Source organism: Anomaloglossus baeobatrachus, chromosome 5 (genome assembly GCF_048569485.1).
Source record: "Anomaloglossus baeobatrachus isolate aAnoBae1 chromosome 5, aAnoBae1.hap1, whole genome shotgun sequence".
Lineage (NCBI taxonomy): Eukaryota > Metazoa > Chordata > Amphibia > Anura > Aromobatidae > Anomaloglossus > Anomaloglossus baeobatrachus.
In genome coordinates, this window is record NC_134357.1 from 41,180,230 (window position 1) to 41,203,165 (window position 22,936).

Sequence of the window (22,936 nt, forward strand, 5' to 3'; positions counted from 1 at the left end):
AGGTGTGTAGAACCACAAGGCGCAGAATAACTCCACACAAGCAGGATGTCTTTCAGGGGTTTTACTCACAGTTGATGGCAGGGTGAGTAACCCGGGCGTAGCTGGGATGAACCAGGCTGGAACCAGGTATCCTTCAGGCTGACTTATGATGGTGACTACCGACTCGCCTTCCTTAGCCCTTAGTGGTTTGGGGTAACCCCGACTTTTAGTCCCTATGGGGGTCACCCAGGGAAGTTGCTGAAGCCTCTCTCCCCTTCGTTTGCCGTTTGCTTGTCGCCTGGACCAGATCACTCCAGCTGCTTGCCTCCTGTGAACTATGGGCCCTAACTGTGGCTACGTGGCTGCGGCGTTTGTGGTGTTGTGGTGTGGGCTTTGAGGGCCCCACACCGGCAGGTTTAGCAAGGAAAGGTGGATCTATCCCCGCTCCGGGATCTGCCGCCCGTTTGGGCCTGGTACTCCCTAGCAGTCTCCTTACTTCCCACTCTGTGCTCTCTCTTTAGCTGGAGACGGGTTTCGGGTAGCACTCCTAGGTGACCGTTCTCCCCCGTCGGTAGCCACTGCGCGGGCGCTGTCAGACTGCAACAGCCCCAGGGGTAGGGGTCAGCTCCTCTCGGAGCTCCCTGGACTCTGCACTGCACTGAACTGGCTCACTGCTCCTCCTCTCCTGTTCTTGCCTACGCCACCTAGCAACCAGGCTCTCTTACCACACCCCTTGAGAGGAGATGGAGGCTTTTGGCCCCCTCCACTATTCCAGTGGAGGTGAAGGCTTTTCCCCCTCCTGGGATCCCCAGGGGTCCTCTCATAGGTACATGTGTGAGACCTGATCACTATGCGCCTGTGTAGTCACACCTCGGTCAGCCTTCTGGATTACCTGTATTGTACTGTCCCCAGCATGGGTGCAGTACTCAGTGGTGCCTGACCAGGTCAGGGGCGCCACAGCAGTACCCACTATGTTCTCTGTGTCTGCACACATGTCGCAGTACCCGCTATGTCCTATGTGTCTGCAGACACGTCTCAGTACCCGCTATGTCCTCTGTGTCTGCAGACATGTCGCAGTACCCGCTATGTCCTCTGTGTCTGCAGACATGTCGCAGTACCCGGTATGTCCTCTGTGTCTGCAGACACGTCTCAGTACCCGCTATGTCCTCTGTGTCTGCAGACACGTCTCAGTACCCGCTATGACCTATGTTTCTGCAGACACGTCTCAGTACCCGCTATGTCCTATGTTTCTGCAGACATGTCGCAGTACCCGCTATGTCCTATGTTTCTGCAGACATGTCTCAGTACCCGGTATGTCCTCTGTGTCTGCAGACATGTCGCAGTACCCGGTATGTCCTCTGTGTCTGCAGACACGTCTCAGTACCCGGTATGTCCTCTGTGTCTGCAGACACGTCTCAGTACCCGCTATGTCCTCTGTGTCTGCAGACACGTCTCAGTACCCGCTATGACCTATGTTTCTGCAGACACGTCTCAGTACCCGGTATGTCCTCTGTGTCTGCAGACATGTCGCAGTACCCGCTATGTCCTCTGTGTCTGCAGACACGTCTCAGTACCCGGTATGTCCTCTGTGTCTGCAGACATGTCGCAGTACCCGGTATGTCCTCTGTGTCTGCAGACACGTCTCAGTACCCGCTATGACCTATGTTTCTGCAGACACGTCTCAGTACCCGGTATGTCCTCTGTGTCTGCAGACATGTCGCAGTACCCGCTATGTCCTCTGTGTCTGCAGACACGTCTCAGTACCCGCTATGTCCTCTGTGTCTGCAGACATGTCTCAGTACCCGCTATGTTCTCTGTGTCTGCAGACACGTCTCAGTACCCGCTATGTCCTCTGTGTCTGCAGACACGTCTCAGTACCCGGTATGACCTATGTTTCTGCAGACACGTCTCAGTACCCGGTATGTCCTCTGTGTCTGCAGACATGTCGCAGTACCCGCTATGTCCTCTGTGTCTGCAGACACGTCTCAGTACCCGGTATGTCCTCTGTGTCTGCAGACATGTCGCAGTACCCGGTATGTCCTCTGTGTCTGCAGACATGTCGCAGTACCGGTATGTCCTCTGTGTCTGCAGACATGTTGCTGAGCTCTTTCTCTGGACTTTGCTGCGCTTTCTCTTTCCTCCTCACATTGCTGTCTTCGGTCTCCCTGTGGCGGTGACATCCATTCACTACAAATCTCTTATTATTTTCTTGCCACAGTTACAAAACACAACTGGAAAAGCTAGTCTGAACGGTGACATTTGGAGCCTGCCCCTTCACCTGTAAACATGCACCTTTCCGGGGTGCGCGGCGGATCGGGGGCCGTCACTGATGATATTTCAGACCTTGTTGTAACAGCTGAAGGCAAGTACAAGTCAAAACTGTTTCTGATCCAACTCATTTACAGTCCAGTTCCTCCGCTGCCTGAAGCGCTCAACTTTACAAAAATGTGAGGTGCGGAGAATAAAACTGCAGGGTTTTTTTTCTTCTCTCTGCCAGAGTTAACCTGCGCAGTGCCGGGTGGCAGCAGCACCTGATGGCGGGCTCCTCTGCAGCGAGTGCAGCTTACCTTACAGGAGTGATCTGCACCATGGCTCGGTGATGTTCAGGCTCGGAGCTGGGGCCGCCGTCCGCCCGGGCACACTTTGGATCTGCCGGCAGCGGTTTCTGCGGAGGGCTGGGTATGTGCGATCCCTGGAAGCAAAATACAAAGTCTTTGAAAACTTGTATAAATAAACATTTCAATGCCAAATACTTCAAGTGGAAGCAGAGTGTGACCACCGCCGAATGTGGAGAACTTATACGGAAACACTCAGAAATGCAAATGCCTTTTATTATCCTCTGGATGCCCAGGGGGATGGCGAAAAATGAAAAATCCTGACCTCTGAGTCCAAACAGACAGATATGGCCTCTCCCTATGTGACAATATGAACATTGCCATCACAATTTATACAGAAGGAAAAACGTGCGTCGGTTACATGGTGCCATGGAAGGGGGGCACCCAACATTGACTGCGGTATTTAAAGGGGTTTTCCATGATAGCAAGTGACGGCCAATCTGACTGCCAGGACCAAATGATTCTTATGCCTGCTTTACACGAGTCGATCTATTGTGCGATAGCACGAGCGATCGTACCCACCCCCGTCGTTTTTGCGTCACGGGAAAATCGCTGCCTGTGGCGCACAAACTCGTTTAACCCCCGTCACACGTACTTACCTTCCGGACGACCTCGCTGTGGTCGACAAACGTCCACTTCCTGAAGGGGAAGGGACGTTCGGCATCACAGCAACGTCAGACGGCAGCCGGCTAATAGAAACGGAGGGGCAGAGATGAGCGGGATGTAAACATCCCGCCCACCTCCTTCCTTCCGCATAGTCGGCGGGTGCCGTGGGACGTAGGTAAGATCTGTTCATCGTTCCCGGGGTGTCACACGGAGCAACGTGTGATGCCACGGAAACAATGAACAACTGGCGCCATTAAAAATAAACGATATTTTGAAAGTAAACGACGAGTACACGACTCACGATTTGTGAGCGATACTGCGTTGCTCGAAGGCGTTACACGAGACAACGTCGTGAACGATGCCGGATGTGTGTCACGAAAACCGTGACCCCGACGATGCATCGCACGATAGCTCGTCTCTTGTAAAGCCCCCTTTAGAATAATTGGTCACCACTACTGCTCCTCCGCTGATTTCCCCTTCAGAGCAGAGTTCTGTAGATCCTTGAATAATCAGGAGCATTGGGACCTAAGTTCCTTTCTTTTCTTTAAGATTACGGACCTCCACCCAACTACTGGTGAAGGAAGGTGCTGGGCCGCTCTGGCGCCACACTCCTTCAAAAGTAGACTGTGTGCGGATGTGGCTTCTGGGTGGGGGGGCGCGTATGACACTTACTGGTTTCTTCAGGCCGGTGTTCATCACCCTGCTGACAGTCACCATCATGGACAGTCAGTAACTCACACAACACCAGAGTTCATTTAGCCAACTAGAATAGTTCCGTTTTATTTTTCACACCATTATGAAAGACATGGCCTTCCTTTCTTTCCTTCCTGTCCCTGTGGGGTACTGTTCCTCAACCTGTCCCCCTCCGCTATCTTGGATCTCGTCCTTAAGTTCCGAGGTCTGTGTCTCCTTCCCTCTAACTCCGTTAACCTTTGTCCGATTCTGGGCCCTGACAGCTCTCTAGACGGATGACTTTCTAAGCACTATATACAGATAAGGCTGCACATCAAACTTAGATAATAGTATAATGCCTCAAGCATATGGACAAATATTGGAATATACAATGAAAAATGCTACTTGCTAATTTGAACATGTGAATAATGAATTGCATACCTGCCATGAATATTAGGAAAAAGGAGATATTTAGCAATCGCATTGATCAATGTAACTGAGCCCCAAGGCCTCGTCAAGGCATATCTCTATATTGGGGTCCCTAGCTCTGTGACCCTAACTGTGTGTCATCTCATTGCAATTAAAAACTGCTGTGGGTGGAGAGGGGTAACTAAGGACTTTCTTATATAGGAGTTTTTAATTATCTCCTTTTTCCTAATATTCATGGCAGGTATGCAATTCATTATTCACATGTTCAAATTAGCAAGTAGCATTTTTCATTGTATATTCCAATATTTGTCCATATGCTTGAGGCATTATACTATTATCTAAGTTTGATGTGCAGCCTTATCCGTATATAGTATGTAATTTTTGGCTTGCACTCATAATATATATATTAGTGCTCACTTCAGTTATCCTATTCAGTTATATGTAGACTTTCTAAGCACGTCAGGGTGAGCAGTAGGCTCTGGACTTCTAGAATTTACCTCAAGGTACACGGTGGCCTCCTACTACACTAGCAAGAAGTAAAATTGCACCTTTGGGTCTTCTCAAGTTCTTTTTTACAGCAGTGTGGCGCTCCCCTGCTTTCCGGCTTCTCTCTTCCACTCTTGATCATTGACAGTTTGGGCTGCAGGAATGGCTGAGCCGCTGACCCAAGCTGCTCGCACTCGTATGCTGCAAGCGGTGGCAGACTTGCCTCTGCAGCATTGGAGGGATTGAAGAACAGCGCTTGTGTGGCGCCCCTGAGGCTTCAGTCGCCACATAGGTACTGCACCTCAGCCAGAGGTGTGGTATTCCATCCCGGGTAAGGAAGAGGTCAACACTGGTTCACACAAAGCACAAAACCCAGACTCAGAAATACCTCATCAGACATGGGTGATATACCCGAAGTCAGGCTGGGGGGGTGGAGTCTTAGGAGTGGGAATACAACAGTACAAGTGGGAACACAGTGTGTAGAGTGTGGAGGAGCGAAAGAGGAGCAGTGGAGGAGCTAAGCCCCGCGGCCTGGAGGAGGTACCGCTCGGCCCGGGCACCAACAGAAGGGGTACTAGAGACTACGGGAAGTGCAACGTCATCCCATGGCCTTGTTCCACATATAATCTATGGGTGGAAGGGCTTGGCTGCAACACAGGGACTCATCCCTAAGTTAGGGGAGTATAACCTACCGGCTTCGCTAGCAAAACCAGCGGCTGAGGTGACTGCACACACTGAAGCTACCACCGCACACGAATTCACTGGAAGTTGACCCTCAAGGACCAACGGGATAGAGCTTCACGCCACCCAACAGGGTTCATGAGCACTGATACAGGGGTCAGTGAGCGAAGGCGCAATGCAGGAGGGAGAAGCAAGCGCAGGAGTCGGCCAGGAAAGTGTACCCTTTAGATTAGGTGCACTGGACTCAATCTCCGAGCTACCAGGGATCGGCTGTGAGCCCATCACAGTGAATCTCGGCACTCCAAAGGCGGTGACTGGCGAGTGTGTAACCTTGGAACCGGCTACAGTGAGTAAAGATCTTGAGACTGCATCCCTGTGTGGCTCTGTTATTCGCCTGCACATCCAGTGCAGCAACCCCCGCCATCATAGACTACTACTACCACCACCACCCGCCCTGGGGCCCTGCTCTACCTGTAGAGAGCCATACCAACCAAGCTGCGTCACCATCTGCCCCAGATGTCCCCACCCCGCAGCGGCGGCACCTAATTTGCTGCACACCACAGGTGGAGTCACGAATCAATCATCATCCCCTATATCTTTATTAAACAACACCTCCGGAGTCACGGAACCGGGCCTTGCCGCCGTGACATCCCAGAGCCAGAACCGCGGCCCGGTAACAAGTGCCTCACGGCCCCGGTGGGCGCATCACTTGCAAACAGCTTGAAAGTGCACATTTGTCGCCTATGACACTGGCCACCTTCACCTCGCAACAAACGGTAAACTTAAAGGATTAAAAGTATCTCAATTCTTGTAAATGAAAAGAATATTTTTAATAGTAGGTAAATTGCAAAGTTGTTTTTTTTTGTGTTTACAAGCGCTTTGCAATTTAGCCTATTTTAATAAGATTAGATCACCCTTTCAAGTAGTCACTGCCATGTTAACAAACAGCCTAAATAAATGATACAAGTCAATATAAGAAACAGTAATATATATTATCAGAGAAATCTGATATTTATCCACCTATGAGCCACTTCCCCTTGCCCCCTCCTCCTATCTTATAAAAGATGTGCTGCTGGCTCACTGAATGATCGGATTAAAGTTACTTATTAAAGTCTATGGGGGAAGGGAGAGGAGAAGGTAGAACCTCGGTGAGAGAGATAGAGACATGCGCAGATGGTGCTGCAGCTTTCTAGTAAGTGTTTTATCTCTACACAGAGCTGGATTTACATCTACACTGTATAGTACTGTTTTATATGTCCTCCATACTGCTGCTGCTTTCAAAAATGTGCTACATAGAGACAGTGGAGCAGGAATCCATCATGTCTGGGGGGGAAGAGCTGAGTACAATATGTACACATGATACCAGCTATTCTCCCCCACTAGCTCAGAGACAACTGAGATAGAGCCAGAGGTGAAAACTGGGGAAAAATGCAATGTGTGAACACAGCCTGAGTGCCAGGTACACTCTAACTGGACCTGGTTCTTTTATCCACTAGAAATAGCGCCACCCTTGTCAATAGGTGGTGTCTGATATTGCAGCGTTTAGGTGGCTTTGTGCACTTTGCTTTCTAGTACATGCTGCCAGTATAAAATACAAATAGATACATTATTTAGTGACTGTGTATATGAACACTATCAATAAATGAAGCGAGCGCAGGATTCTCCTCTCGGGCTCGCAAGCCTCGGCCCTGGCTATAACAAGCCGGCTCCACACTGAAATGGTTCTTTGAAGGTCTTTGCACCAGACATCAATGTGTTGCCTTCTCTCCAGAACACTTTGTAGTCATCCATTTAAAAGCCGCGATATAAAACATGCGGCTCATCAAATATGAAGAAACCGTGTATCCGTCATACTTCGGATGGAGCTGTTGGAGCTCGTAGCCCAACTTCACATTTAACCTCCTTAAAGGGATTGTTTGAGGTGATAAAAAAGAGAGATTTTGTTTTCCCACTCATGTCTGGTATTGCAGCAGTCAGGCGCAGTTCCACGCACAGCCAGTACACCAGAGTGGCGCTGTTTTGGGAAAATAATCTGACAGCTGCTTGATCTGAACAGTGATTTAATGAAACAGCTAGATAATAAATTTGGTAATTGAACAATATGGACAGTTAGAGAATCCCTTATACTGGGATCCATCACTAATCTAATATGCATGAATCTCTGGACATTTGTCATCTGTCAATGCAAACATTGAATACAGGAATTTGGATGTGCATTACTGGTAAAAAATAAATAAAAAAAATTGAAACACTTAGCGCATTAAAAAGGGTTTTATGTGAGCCCAGCAGCCAGCGTCAAGGCGTATCTCTTATGCTGGAGCTCTACCTAAATGCCTCTATCCAAGATAAACAACATACAATTTTATGGGCGAGCAGAACCTGCTAACAGGAAATTAAAAATTGCCTTAAGCCAATGAGAAAAGAGTGCTCAGTCAGAAGGCATGACCCCATAATCTAAAATGAGAAAACTGATGGCACTTCCTAACATTCAAATGTGAACAGGTGCAAACTGAACATGAAATATACTCTAACAAATATACAGCTGTACTATGAGAAGATAAAGTATGCAAACACAGAATATAGGAATTTGGAGAATTTGGACGTGCATTATTGCTAAGAAAATAAATTTAAAAATTAAGACACTTAGCTTTTTAGCCCAGATAGAGGCATTTAGGTAGGGACATAGCATAAGATATACGCCTTGCCACTGACTGCTGGGTCACAGAAAATTGGCCTTTTTTATGCACTAAAAAAAACACAGGCCTCGTGCCCATCCAAGCTCCCAACTGCTTGTTTCGAAAACCGAGCACCCGAGCATGGTAGTGTCCACTCATCACTAGTTACGAGTACTGAGCACCTGAGCATGGTAGTGTCCACTCATCACTAGTTACGAGTACTGAGCACCTGAGCATGGTAGTGCCCACTCATCACTAGTTACGAGTACTGAGCACCCGAGCATGGTAGTGCCCACTCATCACTAGTTACGAGTACTGAGCACCTGAGCATGGTAGTGCCCACTCATCACTAGTTACGAGTACTGAGCACCTGAGCATGGTAGTGCCCGCTCATCACTAGTTACGAGTACCCAGCACCCGAGCATGGTAGTGCCCACTCATCACTAGTTACGAGTACTGAGCACCCGAGCATGGTAGTGCTCGCTCATCACTAGTTACGAGTACCAAGCACCCGAGCATGGTAGTGCCCGCTCATCACTAGTTACAAGTACTGAGCACCCGAGCATGGTAGTGCCCGCTCATCACTAGTTACGAGTACCTGAGCACCAGAGCATGGTAGTGCCCGCTCATCGCTAGTTACGAATACTGAGCACCCGAGCATGGTAGTGCCCACTCATCACTAGTTACCAGTACTGAGCACCCGAGCATGGTAGTGCTCGCTCATCACTAGTTACGAGTACCGAGCACCCGAGGATGGTAGTGCCCACTCATAACTAGTTACAAGTACTGAGCACCCGAGCATGGTAGTGCCCGCTCATCACTAGTTACGAGTACTGAGCACCCGAGCATGGTAGTGCTCGCTCATCACTAGTTACGAGTACTGAGCACCCGAGCATGGTAGTGCCCGCTCATCACTAGTTACGAGTACCGAGCACCCGAGCATGGTAGTGCTCACACATCACTAGTTACGAGTACAGAGCACCCGAGCATGGTAGTGCCCGCTCATCACTAGTTACGAGTACCGAGCACCCGAGCATGGTAGTGCTCGCTCATCACTAGTTACAAGTACCGAGCACCCAAGCATGGTAGTGCTCACTCATCACTAGTTACGAGTACAGAGCATCCGAGCATGGTAGTGCCCGCTCATCACTAGTTACGAGTACAGAGCACCCGAGCATGGTAGTGCTCGCTCATCACTAGTTACGAGTACAGAGCACCCGAGCATGGTAGTGCCCGCTCATCACTAGTTACGAGTACTGAGCATGGTAGTGCCCGCTCATCACTAGTTACGAGTACAGAGCACCCGAGCATGGTAGTGCTCGCTCACCACTAGTTACGAGTACAGAGCACCTGGGCATGGTAGTGCCCGCTCATCACTAGTTACGAGTACTGAGCATGGTAGTGCCCGCTCATCACTAGTTACGAGTACTGAGCACCCGAGCATGGTAGTGCTCGCTCATCACTAGTTACGAGTACTGAGCACCCGAGCATGGTAGTGCCCGCTCATCACTAGTTACAAGTACTGAGCACCCGAGCATAGTAGTGCCCGCTCATCACTAGTTATGAATACTGAGCACCCGAGCATGGTAGTGCTCGCTCATCACTAGTTACGAGTACAGAGCACCCGAGCATGGTAGTGCCCGCTCATCACTAGTTACGAGCACTGAGCACCTGAGCACGGTAGTGCCCGCTCATCACTGGTACGAGTACTGAGCACCTGAGCATGGTAGTGCCCGCTCATCACTAGTTACCAGTAATGAGTACCCGAGCATGGTAGTGCCCGCTCATCACTAGTTACGAGTACTGAGCACCCGAGCATAGTAGTGCCCGCTCATCACTAGTTACGAGTACTGAGCACCCGAGCATGGTAGTGCCCGCTCATCACTAGTTACCAGTAATGAGTACCCGAGCATGGTAGTGCTCGCTCATCACTAGTTACGAGTACTGAGCACCTGAGCATGGTAGTGCCCGCTCATCACTGGTACGAGTACTGAGCACCTGAGCATGGTAGTGCCCGCTCATCACTAGTTACCAGTAATGAGTACCCGAGCATGGTAGTGCCCGCTCATCACTAGTTACCAGTAATGAGTACCCGAGCATGGTAGTGCTTGTTTATTACTAATGAGTATGATGCCTTTACAGGTTTTTCAGCCTCTGGGCATAAAAAAAGGATTTTTCCATTCACTGACAGCAAACAGAGATTTTCATATTGATGCAGAAATGATACACAAGGTATTACAAATGAATGTATTATTACGACATAAAACTGTGATACCACCTTAAAGCAGCTATACATGTTTATAAAAACCAGAAACAGCGCCACATCTCTCCACAGGTTATGTCTGGTATTGCAGCTTAGTGCCATTAATGTGCATGCAGGTTGAGCCGCAATACCGCACACAAGCTGTGGATTGATGTGGCGCTATTTTCAGAGGAAAGCAGTCATGTTTTTCTAGTTTACGTGTTTTCTACCTAAAAACCGGAACGTTCATCTTCTTCCACTTCAATTACCAGCGCGCTCACAGTAGGACGGTGCAGGAGGGTACTATTGTATATAGTCGCTTATTCACATTTACTGATCTGAGAGTGTTTAAAGCCGGCGAGCTCAGTGGGACGAGCAGTAATGGAGCGCTTCCATTTAATGTACTGCGTGAGCCGCTCACAACAGTTGTTTAATGTGTTCATCTCTCCAGGCGAGCAATCAGCAAAACAGGTACCAAAACCACAACGACAAGCGGCAGCGAGGAGAGCGCGGAGACGGCTGCCGGCGACCACAGGACCGCCGCCAGGCTGGGCTTATCATTTATGTAAAAGACGTGGGAATTGCGCTGCAACGATGCAATTTTCTTCGTGAAAATGGCAATTGCTGGTGAATAAGTACAGAGTAGGACGCTCTCCTCCGCGTTATGTGTGATGTGATGTCCCCCCCTCCTGTGAGATAGGGGTTATTAAAGTCATCAAAAAGTTCCAGGGCTGTAAGAAGAAGGAGGCGGCAATTTCCTAACAGCGCATTTAGGCACTTACAACCCCAAACTACACATTCTGCGCCTCTAAGATTTTATTACATTGAAATCATAGCAAGATCAGTAAGGAAATATGAAAATGGCAAGATATAAGTGTATAATAAGAGATAGAGGTCATATACTCCAGAGCTGGAGTCACAGCTACACTGCTAAGTACTGCGTCCAGAACTAGCCTGTGCTGCAGTACCAGGAGCAGCCACACACATAAGTAATGGCGCTGTAGCTGGAGCTCCCTCATTTCATCATCTGGGTCCATAAGCAATAACTGTCACGATTCCTCTGTGCGAAGCATCTTGCATATTGTTGGTGCTCTGCCGCGTTTTCCTTAACTACAGAACCGGCAGTTACAGGTTTCCTTTGTGCAGAGCATTTTGCATATTTGGAGATGCTCTGCTGTGTTTCTTTCAGCACTATCTGACAGGGTGTTTGACAGCACCAGATTCCATGCAGATTCTGGGAGGTTCCACCTTCCTGGTAACTGCTCTGTTTCATTACTGAGCATCCTCTCCCAGCACCTCACCAGTTGTACTCTCTGGTTCTGCAGTTGTTCTCTTGGCTCCTGTTTGTGCTTGTGTTCTGAACTAAGCTTCGTGACCCCAGACTGTTTACTGACCCCTCTCTTTCCCTCCCTGTTCTCATTGTTATCTCCTGGCTTCCGACCTCTGACCATTACCTGACCACGTCTCTGTCTGCTCCCTGTTCTTGTAGTTACCTCCTGGCTTCCCACCTCGGACCATTACCTGACCACGTCTCTGTCTGCTCCCTGTTCTTGTAGTTACCTCCTGGCTTCCGACCTCGGACCATTACCTGACCACGTCTCTGTCTTCTCCCTGTTCTTGTTACCTCCTGGCTTCCGACCTCAGACCATTACCTGACCACGTCTCTGTCTGCTCCCTGTTCTTGTCGTTACCTGCTGGCTTCTGACCTCGGACCATTACCTGACCATGTCTCTGTCTTCTCCCTGAATCTAATACATACTCTCCTTGAATTCTGACCCTCGGCTTGTGACTTGACTGTGTTTCTGCTTACTCCCTGAGTTATGTCCTCCTGTTTTCTGAGCCCGGCTTGTCTGACTACCCTTCCGTCTATACTGTCCATAAGTAGTCACTAGCATCATCAGCCCACCATGACAAGGAGCCTTGGTGAGTACACTGCTTGCGCTCCTATCCCCCTATCCCTTTCACCAATATTTTTAATCGCCAGATTTTGCTTCCCATAGACTTATATGGGTACTGGATTTCGGACCGGAACCAGATTTTTTAAATAAAATGAACAGAGATCCGCCAGTCACGTTTTTTTGTGAGTCTACCCAACTCTACTCATCAGCTGTTGTAAAACTACTACTCCCAGAATTTCCAGATGCTCACAGGACTGCCAGGGCATGATGGGAGTTGTAGTTTCACAACATCTGGCATGCAGATCTCTGCCCTAGATGTGGAATGAAGTGGTAGCAATGGGCGTGCACTCAAATAGGGGACCTCTGCTCTGGCGATCCCAGTGGCTGAAGCTCCGTCCATCTGTCCTATGGATCGGTGCTAACTTCTTAGAAGCAGAATACTCCTTTAATATTCATCTTAATGAACTCGTCTGTTAATCCCTTTGGAGGGTTAAAGGGAATTTGTCAGCAGGTTTTTTCTATGTAAGTTGAAGACAGCATGTTGCAGGGGTTAAAACATAGAATTCAGGGCTGCCTGTTTTGGCAAGGGCCAATCTGTTGTTTGTTTTCTGTTTGTTTAACCAGCAGGATTTATCATTGCAGGACTGCAATGTCACATGCATGGCAGTTTAGCATTCCCCTTTCCCTGATTGACACCTAACTGTCAAAGTACAGTCTCTATAGAGAGCCTGGTGTGGGCAGAGTTAGAGGTCTCAGCTCTGCTACATGGAGGTAGCGGCCTCAGCTCTGCTACATGGAGTTAGCGGCCTCAGCTCTGCTACACGGAGTTAGCGGCCTCAGCTCTGCTACACGGAGTTAGCGGCCTCAGCTCTGCTACACGGAGTTAGCGGCCTCAGCTCTGCTACACGGAGTTAGCGGCCTCAGCTCTGCTACACGGAGTTAGCGGCCTCAGCTCTGCTACACGGAGTTAGCGGCCTCAGCTCTGCTACGTGGAGTTAGCGGCCTCAGCTCTGCTACGTGGAGTTAGCGGCCTCAGCTCTGCTACGTGGAGTTAGCGGCCTCAGCTCTGCTACGTGGAGTTAGCGGCCTCAGCTCTGCTACGTGGAGGTAGCGGCCTCAGCTCTGCTACGTGGAGGTAGCGGCCTCAGCTCTGCTACGTGGAGGTAGCGGCCTCAGCTCTGCTACGTGGAGGTAGCGGCCTCAGCTCTGCTACGTGGAGTTAGCGGCCTCAGCTCTGCTACGTGGAATTAGCGGCCTCAGCTCTGCTACGTGGAGTTAGCGGCCTCAGCTCTGCTATGTGGAGTTAGCGGCCTCAGCTCTGCTACGTGGAGTTAGCGGCCTCAGCTCTGCTACGTGGAGTTAGCGGCCTCAGCTCTGCTACGTGGAGTTAGCGGTCTCAGCACTGCTATGTGGAGTTAGGGGCCTCAGCTCTGCTACGTGGAGTTAGCGGCCTCAGCTCTGCTACGTGGAGTTAGCGGTCTCAGCTCTGCTACACGGAGTTAGCTGCTTCAGCTCTGCTACACGGAGTTAGCGGCCTCAGCTCTGCTACACGGAGTTAGCGGCCTCAGCTCTGCTACGTGGAGTTAGCGGTCTCAGCTCTGCTACATGGAGTTAGCGGCCTTAGCTCTGCTTCGTGGAGTTAGTGGCCTCAGCTCTGCTACATGGCTAAATCTAAAAATTAGGATTGTGTCAGAATGGTTGAAGCCAGCAATCTAAGTGATACATCGTTGGATTCAGGATCTCTTTGCCTACAACATGCGGTTGTCAGATTACATAGCAAAAACCTGCTGATGTATTCCCTTTAAGGGGTTAGCAGTTGCCAGGAAACCTCCCACGTGGATTTTCACTTGCCGATGTACAGGACTATTGTACATTTGGGCTTCGTGTCCGATCTGTTGTTTATTTGCTATGTTTGTTCAAGCAACCCTACAATGTCACGCACACATTTAAACAAAAAGAACACCGGAGTAATTATGCATTACAAAATTACAAATTTCATTACACATATATATTTGACACTAATAAAACCGTACATGAACATTAAAAATGAAGTGTTACAGTGTACAAAACACACACAGATGCAAAGGACAAAAATACAGGCTAAATCTCCGTTGCAATAAAGTGATTAGTGTAACAAACAAGGAGGGCCTACATACAGTTAGGTCCAGAACTATTTGGACAGTGACACAATTTTCGCGAGTTGGGCTCTGCATGCCACCACATTGGATTTGAAATGAAATCTCTACAACAGAATTCAAGTGCAGATTGTAACGTTTAATTTGAAGGTTTGAACAAAAATATCTGATAGAAATTGTAGGAATTGGACACATTTCTTTACAAACACTCCACATTTTAGGAGGTCAAAAGTAATTGGACAAATAAACCAAACCCAAACAAAATATTTTTATTTTCAATATTTTGTTGCGAATCCTTTGGAGGCAATCACTGCCTTAAGTCTGGAACCCATGGACATCACCAAACGCTGGGTTTCCTCCTTCTTAATGCTTTGCCAGGCCTTTACAGCCGCAGCCTTCAGGTCTTGCTTGTTTGTGGGTCTTTCCGTCTTAAGTCTGGATTTGAGCAAGTGAAATGCATGCTCAATTGGGTTAAGATCTGGTGATTGACTTGGCCATTGCAGAATGTTCCACTTTTTTGCACTCATGAACTCCTGGGTAGCTTTGGCTGTATGCTTGGGGTCATTGTCCATCTGTACTATGAAGCGCCGTCCGATCAACTTTGCGGCATTTGGCTGAATCTGGGCTGAAAGTATATCCTGGTACACTTCAGAATTCATCCGGCTACTCTTGTCTGCTGTTATGTCATCAATAAACACAAGTGACCCAGTGCCATTGAAAGCCATGCATGCCCATGCCATCACGTTGCCTCCACCATGTTTTACAGAGGATGTGGTGTGCCTTGGATCATGTGCCGTTCCCTTTCTTCTCTAAACTTTTTTCTTCCCATCATTCTGGTACAGGTTGATCTTGGTCTCATCTGTCCATAGAATACTTTTCCAGAACTGAGCTGGCTTCATGAGGTGTTTTTCAGCAAATTTAACTCTGGCCTGTCTATTTTTGGAATTGATGAATGGTTTGCATCTAAATGTGAACCCTTTGTATTTACTTTCATGGAGTCTTCTCTTTACTGTTGACTTAGAGACAGATACACCTACTTCACTGAGAGTGTTCTGGACTTCAGTTGATGTTGTGAACGGGTTCTTCTTCACCAAAGAAAGTATGCGGCGATCATCCACCACTGTTGTCATCCGTGGACGCCCAGGCCTTTTTGAGTTCCCAAGCTCACCAGTCAATTCCTTTTTTCTCAGAATGTACCCGACTGTTGATTTTGCTACTCCAAGCATGTCTGCTATCTCTCTGATGGATTTTTTCTTTTTTTTCAGCCTCAGGATGTTCTGCTTCACCTCAATTGAGAGTTCCTTAGACCGCATGTTGTCTGGTCACAGCAACAGCTTCCAAATGCAAAACCACACACCTGTAATCAACCCCAGACCTTTTAACTACTTCATTGATTACAGGTTAACGAGGGAGACGCCTTCAGAGTTAATTGCAGCCCTTAGAGTCCCTTGTCCAATTACTTTTGGTCCTTTGAAAAAGAGGAGGCTATGCATTACAGAGCTATGGTTCCTAAACCCTTTCTCCGATTTGGATGTGAAAACTCTCATATTGCAGCTGGGAGTGTGCACTTTCAGCCCATATTATATATATAATTGTATTTCTGAACATGTTTTTGTAAACAGCTAAAATAACAAAACTTGTGTCACTGTCCAAATATTTCTGAACCTAACTGTAGGTCTATTCCTCCTGCCAATACAAAGCAACAGAGATATATAATTCACCTAGATGCTATGATTAAAGTGCTTAGTGCAAATAACAAGTTAATAATTGCTATGTTGCCCATAGGGTAGTATATCCATAGTGTCTGGTCAGAAGAGAAGACTGTGAAGAATGCAATCACCATGTATAGAACCCAGTGTCCAAGTTGGACAAATCACTGGGCAAAACATGGATCCACATATGAATCCACGCTCGTCAGCGACGCACGTGCTTCCGGGAGAGCATGGCATCGCACAGCAGTCTCAGCTCTGCTACATAGCTAAATCTAAAAATTAGGATTGTGTCAGAACGGTTGCAGCCAGTAATCTAAGTGATACAGCGTTGGATTCAGGATCTCTTTGCCTACAACATGCTGCTCTAAGGTTAAATAGCAAAAATCTGCTGACGGATTCCCTTTAAGGTGTTAGCAGCTGCCAGGAGGCCTCCCACGTGGATTTGTACAGGACTACTGTACATTTGGGCTTCATGTCTGATCTGGCAGCTACAGAATCTTCCTAATTCACCGCCTGGCTTATTACATGAGATACCGCCTTTTGATCAGTTAAAGCGTTTTGGAGAATAGCGGTAATTGAAATGAAGGATTGTGCTATTTCCGAGCTCTTATTTCCATTTTTTCCCTTTTATACCGGCGTGCTCCTCTCCACGTTGTCCGCGCCAGATATTGTCATAAAGCGTGTAATCAGCCGGCTTCCTGCGCGATAAGACTGTACAAACAGATTCTGCTTATCTGTAATTGTTTGGAGACAGAATATTAGATACATAAAGAGGATGTATTACATACTGGGGACGTCTCGAAAACATGACAAGGAGGAAAATAAAACGTCAGTCTGTTTGGAAAAGCGCAGCTCCACCGATGGGAAGCGTGCCACTTGGCAGCCGCGCCGTGCACTGCCCGGGGAGAAGAGTGCGGATTGCGAGCACTTAGCAACAAATGGCCTCCTACTGAGCACGACCAGGAGCCAACCTGCCGGGCTAAGTGATACCGTATATCACCCCGCGCCTGGCACACCTCACTCGTTAGAAATGCAAATTCAATGTGTCTTCTAAATGCAAAATATTCCAATGGCTGCATTTAGCGGAAACCCCTAATCCTGCTTCAAAGGAAAACTCAGATTCCAAATACCGCCATACTGCGCCAATATAATAGTGGCTCGATACTACTGTACAATACGAAACTTACATTGCACTTACGTAAATTACATTGCAGTGTAAGAATTGGCATTGTCTATATGACTACTAGGATATGAACAAATTGTCATTTTTTTTTTACTTAAAGGGATTGTCCATAATTTGGTCTCTTCTTAAATGCCCTGAGTCCCCAGAGTAAAATAAAAAAAAAACGCCGGAGCCGTTGCAGAGATGTCTCCTGGCGCTTGCGTGATAGTGTCGCAGCCAATTCTTCTGAATATTGATGAGTGCTCTGTCCCCACTTAAAGGCGATTGAAGGCGCGTAGTTGTGAGATGTTGTGAGAATCTTACCTTCATTTTTCCTATAGGTGAGGCAGACAGGACCAGAGCGCTCCAGAGTGAAACATGAACATGCTGAGATGAAACAATGGTGGTTTATTTTCTCCAAAGGTTAGGACATACAGAGTACAGTAGTCCAAGTACCTGGCATTGTGGTTCTCTTGTGATGCTTGTTTCTGGAGTCACTAAGGTCAGAAGACTTTGCTTCTAGCAGCTCCAATAAGGGATGTGATTCTCACAAAAACTCTGGCTGGAACTGAATATGCCAGGAAGTGATGTAAGAGGATCAGCAGACACTCCCATGCGGCCACTAATTAGCTGCAGCGCCTTATGTGACATCACAATATCATACCAGGCCTGGTGCTGACATAGTTGGAACGGCACTGATGCGTGAGGAAAATATAAACTTTTCTTATTTTTCTCGAGGGACCTTTAAATCGGGGTTAAACAAATAGTGGACAATCCCTTTAAATAAAGGTATATTTGGCTTAAAAAAATATTCTTACAATTAGGTTTCATTCAAGTGTGCTTTCTATAGCCACCTTGTTGTGTTGTTAACTCCAGGAAGTAGAATGAGTTAACTGAGAATCTGTCAGTGAGCTCATTGCGTAACGTCTGACCTCCAGAAGTCAGACGTTACAAGTCTATGAGAGTCAGAATGAGATCAGAACGAGGCTCTCATAGACTTGTATCCAGCTGTCACCTCCGGCATGCTGCATGAAACACAGGAGCTGCCGGCAGGTCACAAATCACCGGAGTGGAAGCAAGAAAAGGTGGGGCCGCAGGAAGCTGAGTATAATACACGGGTAAGGGACTTACATTTAAAGCATTACTCAAGCAGTATTTTTATACATTTCAGATCATGCTTTTTTATGCATGACTATGTATATTAGAAATGTTGCCATTTTCACACTGACCAATAGGCCTAAAATACTATCTATACTAATACTGTTTCCTGTTCTGTACCATAAAATTTTCAGTGGTCTCATTATCATCACAGATGGGATAACCAAGGATCCACCATTCATAATATGTGATGTCACAGCTCACCTCCTCCTCTTCCTGTACAATGACTGATAACACCTCTATATACAGTAGATAAGGATCCACTATTCACAAGAGGTGATGTCACAGCTCACCTCCTCCTCTTGTACAAAGACTGATAACGCTATTACAATAAACACAGATTCCACAATTCACAATAGGTGATGTCATAGCTCATCTTCTCCCCCTCCTGTAAAATGACACAAAATACTTCTATATACCTTAAATAACATGTGATCCACCATATAAATAGGTGATGTCACAATGCACCTCCTCATCCTGTACAATGACTGATAACACCTCTAAGTATGTCGATAACAAGGAATCCACTATTCACAATAGGTGATGTCACAGCTCACCCCCTCCTGTAAAATGACTGATAACACATCTATATATAGTAGATAGCATGGGAACCCCTATACCTAATAAGTGATATCACAGCTCACCTTCTCTCCTCCTGTAAAATGATTGATAACACCTCTATATACAGTAGATAATACAGCAACCACTATACCTAATAAGTGATATCACAGCTCACCTCCTCCCCCTCCTGTAAAATGACTGATAACACATCTATATACAGTAGAGAAAATTGGAAACTCTATTCTTAATAAGTGATATCACAGCTCACCTCCTCCTGTTCAATGACTGATAACACCGTTATATACAGCAGATAACACAGGATCCACAATTCACCATAGGTGATATCACAGCTCACCTCCTCCACTTCCTGTTCAATGACTGATAACACAGGATCCACCATTTGCTGTTGGTGATATCACAGCTCTCCTCCTCCCCCTCCTATACAATGACTGATAACACCTTTATATACAGCAGATAACACAGGATCCACAATTCACCATAGGTGATATCACAGCTCACCTTCTTCCCCTCCTGTACAATGTCTGATAATATCTTTATATACAGCAGATAACACAGGATCCATAATTCACCATAGGTGATATTACAGCTCACTTCCTCCCCTTCCTGTACAATCACTGATAACACAAGATCCACCATTCGCTCTTGGTATTATCACAGCTCACCTATTCCCCCTCCAGTACAATGACTGATAACACCCTTATATACAGCGGATAACACAGGATCCACAATTCACTATAGGTGATGTCACAGCTCACTTCCCTCTCCTGTACAATGACTGATAACACAGGATCCACAATTCACCATAGGTGATATCACAGCTCACCTCCTCCCCCTCCTGTACAATGACTGATAACACCCTTATATACAGCAGATAACACAGGATCCACAATTCACTATAGGTGATATCACACCTCACCTCCTCCACCTCCTCTTCAATGACTGATAACACAGGATCCACCATTCGCTCTTGGTGATATCACAGCTCACCTCCTCCCTCTCCTGTACAATGACTGATAACACAGGATCCACAATTTACCATGGGTGATATCACAGCTCACTTCCTCCCCCTCCTGTACAATGACTGATAACACCTTTATATACAGCAGATAACACAGGATCCACAATTCACCATAGGTAATATAACAGCTCACCTCTTCCCCGTTCTGTACAATGACTGATAACATAGGATCCATTTGCTCTTGGTGATATCACAGCTCACCTAGACGCTGCCTGAAAAGCACGCAATACAATGAACAGAAGCATGTGTATGTATTAATGTCTGGCTGTGCAGATGTTCAGGGTTTTTAATGTCTTAACTATTTCAGGTTTTATAAAACACCCGGTGGGTAAATAGAAGAGACGCCCATGCTCCAGAATCTTTCCTCTCTGTACTTTATAGTGCAAGTCCATGGGAAAAATCAAAAGACGACCGAGCATCTTTTGAAGCATTTGCCTTCGTTTCTGCTTGAAAACCTGCGAGCGGATTCTTCATTATTTATTGGAGAAAAAAAGGAAACAGAAAACCACAATAAAAAAAGCCGTAACAAGAACCATGGGAAAAAAAACACCGCCTAATACAACTGTCGGAAAAAACGACACAAAAGGAAAAAAAAGCCCCAGAATTTTCTGAGGTGTCTTCTGTTTGAAAAACCTCGGGGGTTCACCTGAGTTTAAAAGATGCATAGTCTTAAAGTGACCAGACGATCTGCGGGGTCCACCATACCGATCACAGAACTGCACTGCGTGTTCTTGGAAATGAACGTCTGGATACAAGTTATATACGAGCCCCACGTGTGTTTCACTGCACCCCCAGGACAAGGAGTCTCAGACATTTACAATTCCATGTTCTCTCCGATTGCAGAGTTGTAGTAAAAGAAAACTATTACGGATATAGCATTTCCAATTACCAGGAATAAAAGACGGAGCAGATTTAAAGGGAACCGGTCACATCCTATCCACCTCCATGCCTATTACATATTGCAAAATTACATAAAAAATCCTGTACCTCAAATGCCAAATTAAATTTTATGGGAGCCCATGTAGCTACCGGATTAAACCCTGAACTTCACCCACACTGTATGTAAATATCCAGAGTTGTGCCCACTGTTTTCCTTTGCCCACGAGCTAGCCAGACCCCTTCTACTTGTCTGATAATGGCCAGTCATCTGTGCATTCACATTGATCTTTAATCAGCAGGATAGCGAGGGGGCTCCTATGCTGTCCCTCATGTTAGAGGTCCCTAGACTATCCATAACCTCAGTCTTACCCCTAATAGTGGAGATGCCATAACCTCAGGCTTACCCCTAATGGTGGAGATGCCATAACCTCAGGCTTACCCCTAATGGTAGAGTGTCCCATACCTGGCTATTCTCCTGACCAGATCTAATCTGTTACCCCATCCAGGGAAGGAATGGGCATGAGTGTGATAGTAACACAGATGAAAGACAGACATGGGAAAACCAAAACTACAAAGTCACAGGAATAAACAGTAAAGCCCGCTTTACACGCTACAATATATCTCACGATGTGTCGGCGGGGTCATGTCGTAAGTGACGCACATCCGGCATCATAAGATACATTGTAGCGTGTAACAGGTACGTGCGATTGCGATTGAACGTTAAAACGTTCATCGCATGCACGTCGTTCAATTCCTAAAGATAGAACGTCAGATTGTTCATCGTACCCGGAGTAGCACACATCGTACCTTTCTCTAGAATTGCACGTCGGATTGTTCAATGTTCCCGGGGCAGCACACATCGCAGTGTGTGACACCCCGGGAACGATGAACAGATCTTACCTGCGTCCTGCGGCTCCCGCTGGCAATTAGGAAGGAAGGAGGTGGGTGGGATGTTTAGGTCCCGCTCATCTCCGCCCCTCCGCTTCTATTGGCCGGCTGCCGCGTGACGTCGATGTGACACCGAACGTCCCTCCCACTCCAGGAAGTGGATGTTCGCCGCCCACATCGAGGTCGTATGGACGGGTAAGTACGTGTGACGGGGGTTAATCGTTTGTGCGACACGGGCAACTAAATTGAACGTGCCGCACATACGATGGGGGCGGCTACGATCGCATACGATATCGTATGCAAAATCGTAACATGTAAAGCAGGCTTTAGAGACTAAGGAAAAAAAGTAAGAGCAGAAAGGTAGCAAAAGAAAGACAGTAAGGGTTAACACCACAAATGCTCACAGCAATAATGCACGACAACCACCAGTAAGTCTGCATCACAACACCTCACCAGACCAGGATAGGTAAGCTATGGCTGGCATTAATGGAATAGTCCAGCCAGCATATATAGGAGGGGAGACAACGTCATTGGCTCACACACAGCATGTGATCAAAGAGATTAACAAGCAGACCAGCATAGATTAACTGTTGCTAGCCTGACTAAGTCTGTGGGTTGACAGCCGCCTCTACTTGAGCTGATCACAGACATCAGAGAAGTTAGTAGTAGAATGCCATAACAGTTGACGATGGCTGCAAAAATCTCCTTGTGACATCAGATGTGTGTGCCCTCAAATCCTCTCCAACCTAGACAGTACATGAAAAGGCTTCATCTCATCCATGGTAGGGTATACATGTACATCCAGATATGGGACTAGCAACGAGATTGGGAAATTATTGGGGACAAACACTTCCCAATCAACAGAAGAGAGTTGGGATTACATAATGGAGGAGCCACCCTGTCAAATCTGGCTGGAAAATACAAAGGTGAATTGCCGGTGGCCAAACATGGCGCTGTGGGCCACAATGCACAATTTCCATCGGGGTTTATAACTATCACAGGTGTTCTATGGAGTAAGTCTTGCATATAGGCTAAAGGAAAGTTTTGGCCCCCCCTTACACTCCATTACTAATGTTAAAATGCAGCCACAATAATTACGGTCGGTATAAATCAGCATTT

At 47.1% G+C, this 22,936-nt stretch overlaps 1 protein-coding gene across 2 annotated transcripts in view; it reads right to left on the reverse strand.

Annotated features, from left to right (window-relative positions):
* The window catches only part of ADAM12 (ADAM metallopeptidase domain 12), a 779,249-nt gene that overhangs the window by 17,440 nt on the left and 738,873 nt on the right, over positions 1-22,936 (reverse strand). For both annotated transcript variants that reach the window (XM_075348446.1, XM_075348445.1), the window contains exon 22: positions 2,547-2,671. In XM_075348446.1, the coding sequence (XP_075204561.1) occupies positions 2,547-2,671 (125 nt within the window). The remainder of the gene's footprint in view (positions 1-2,546; positions 2,672-22,936) is intronic.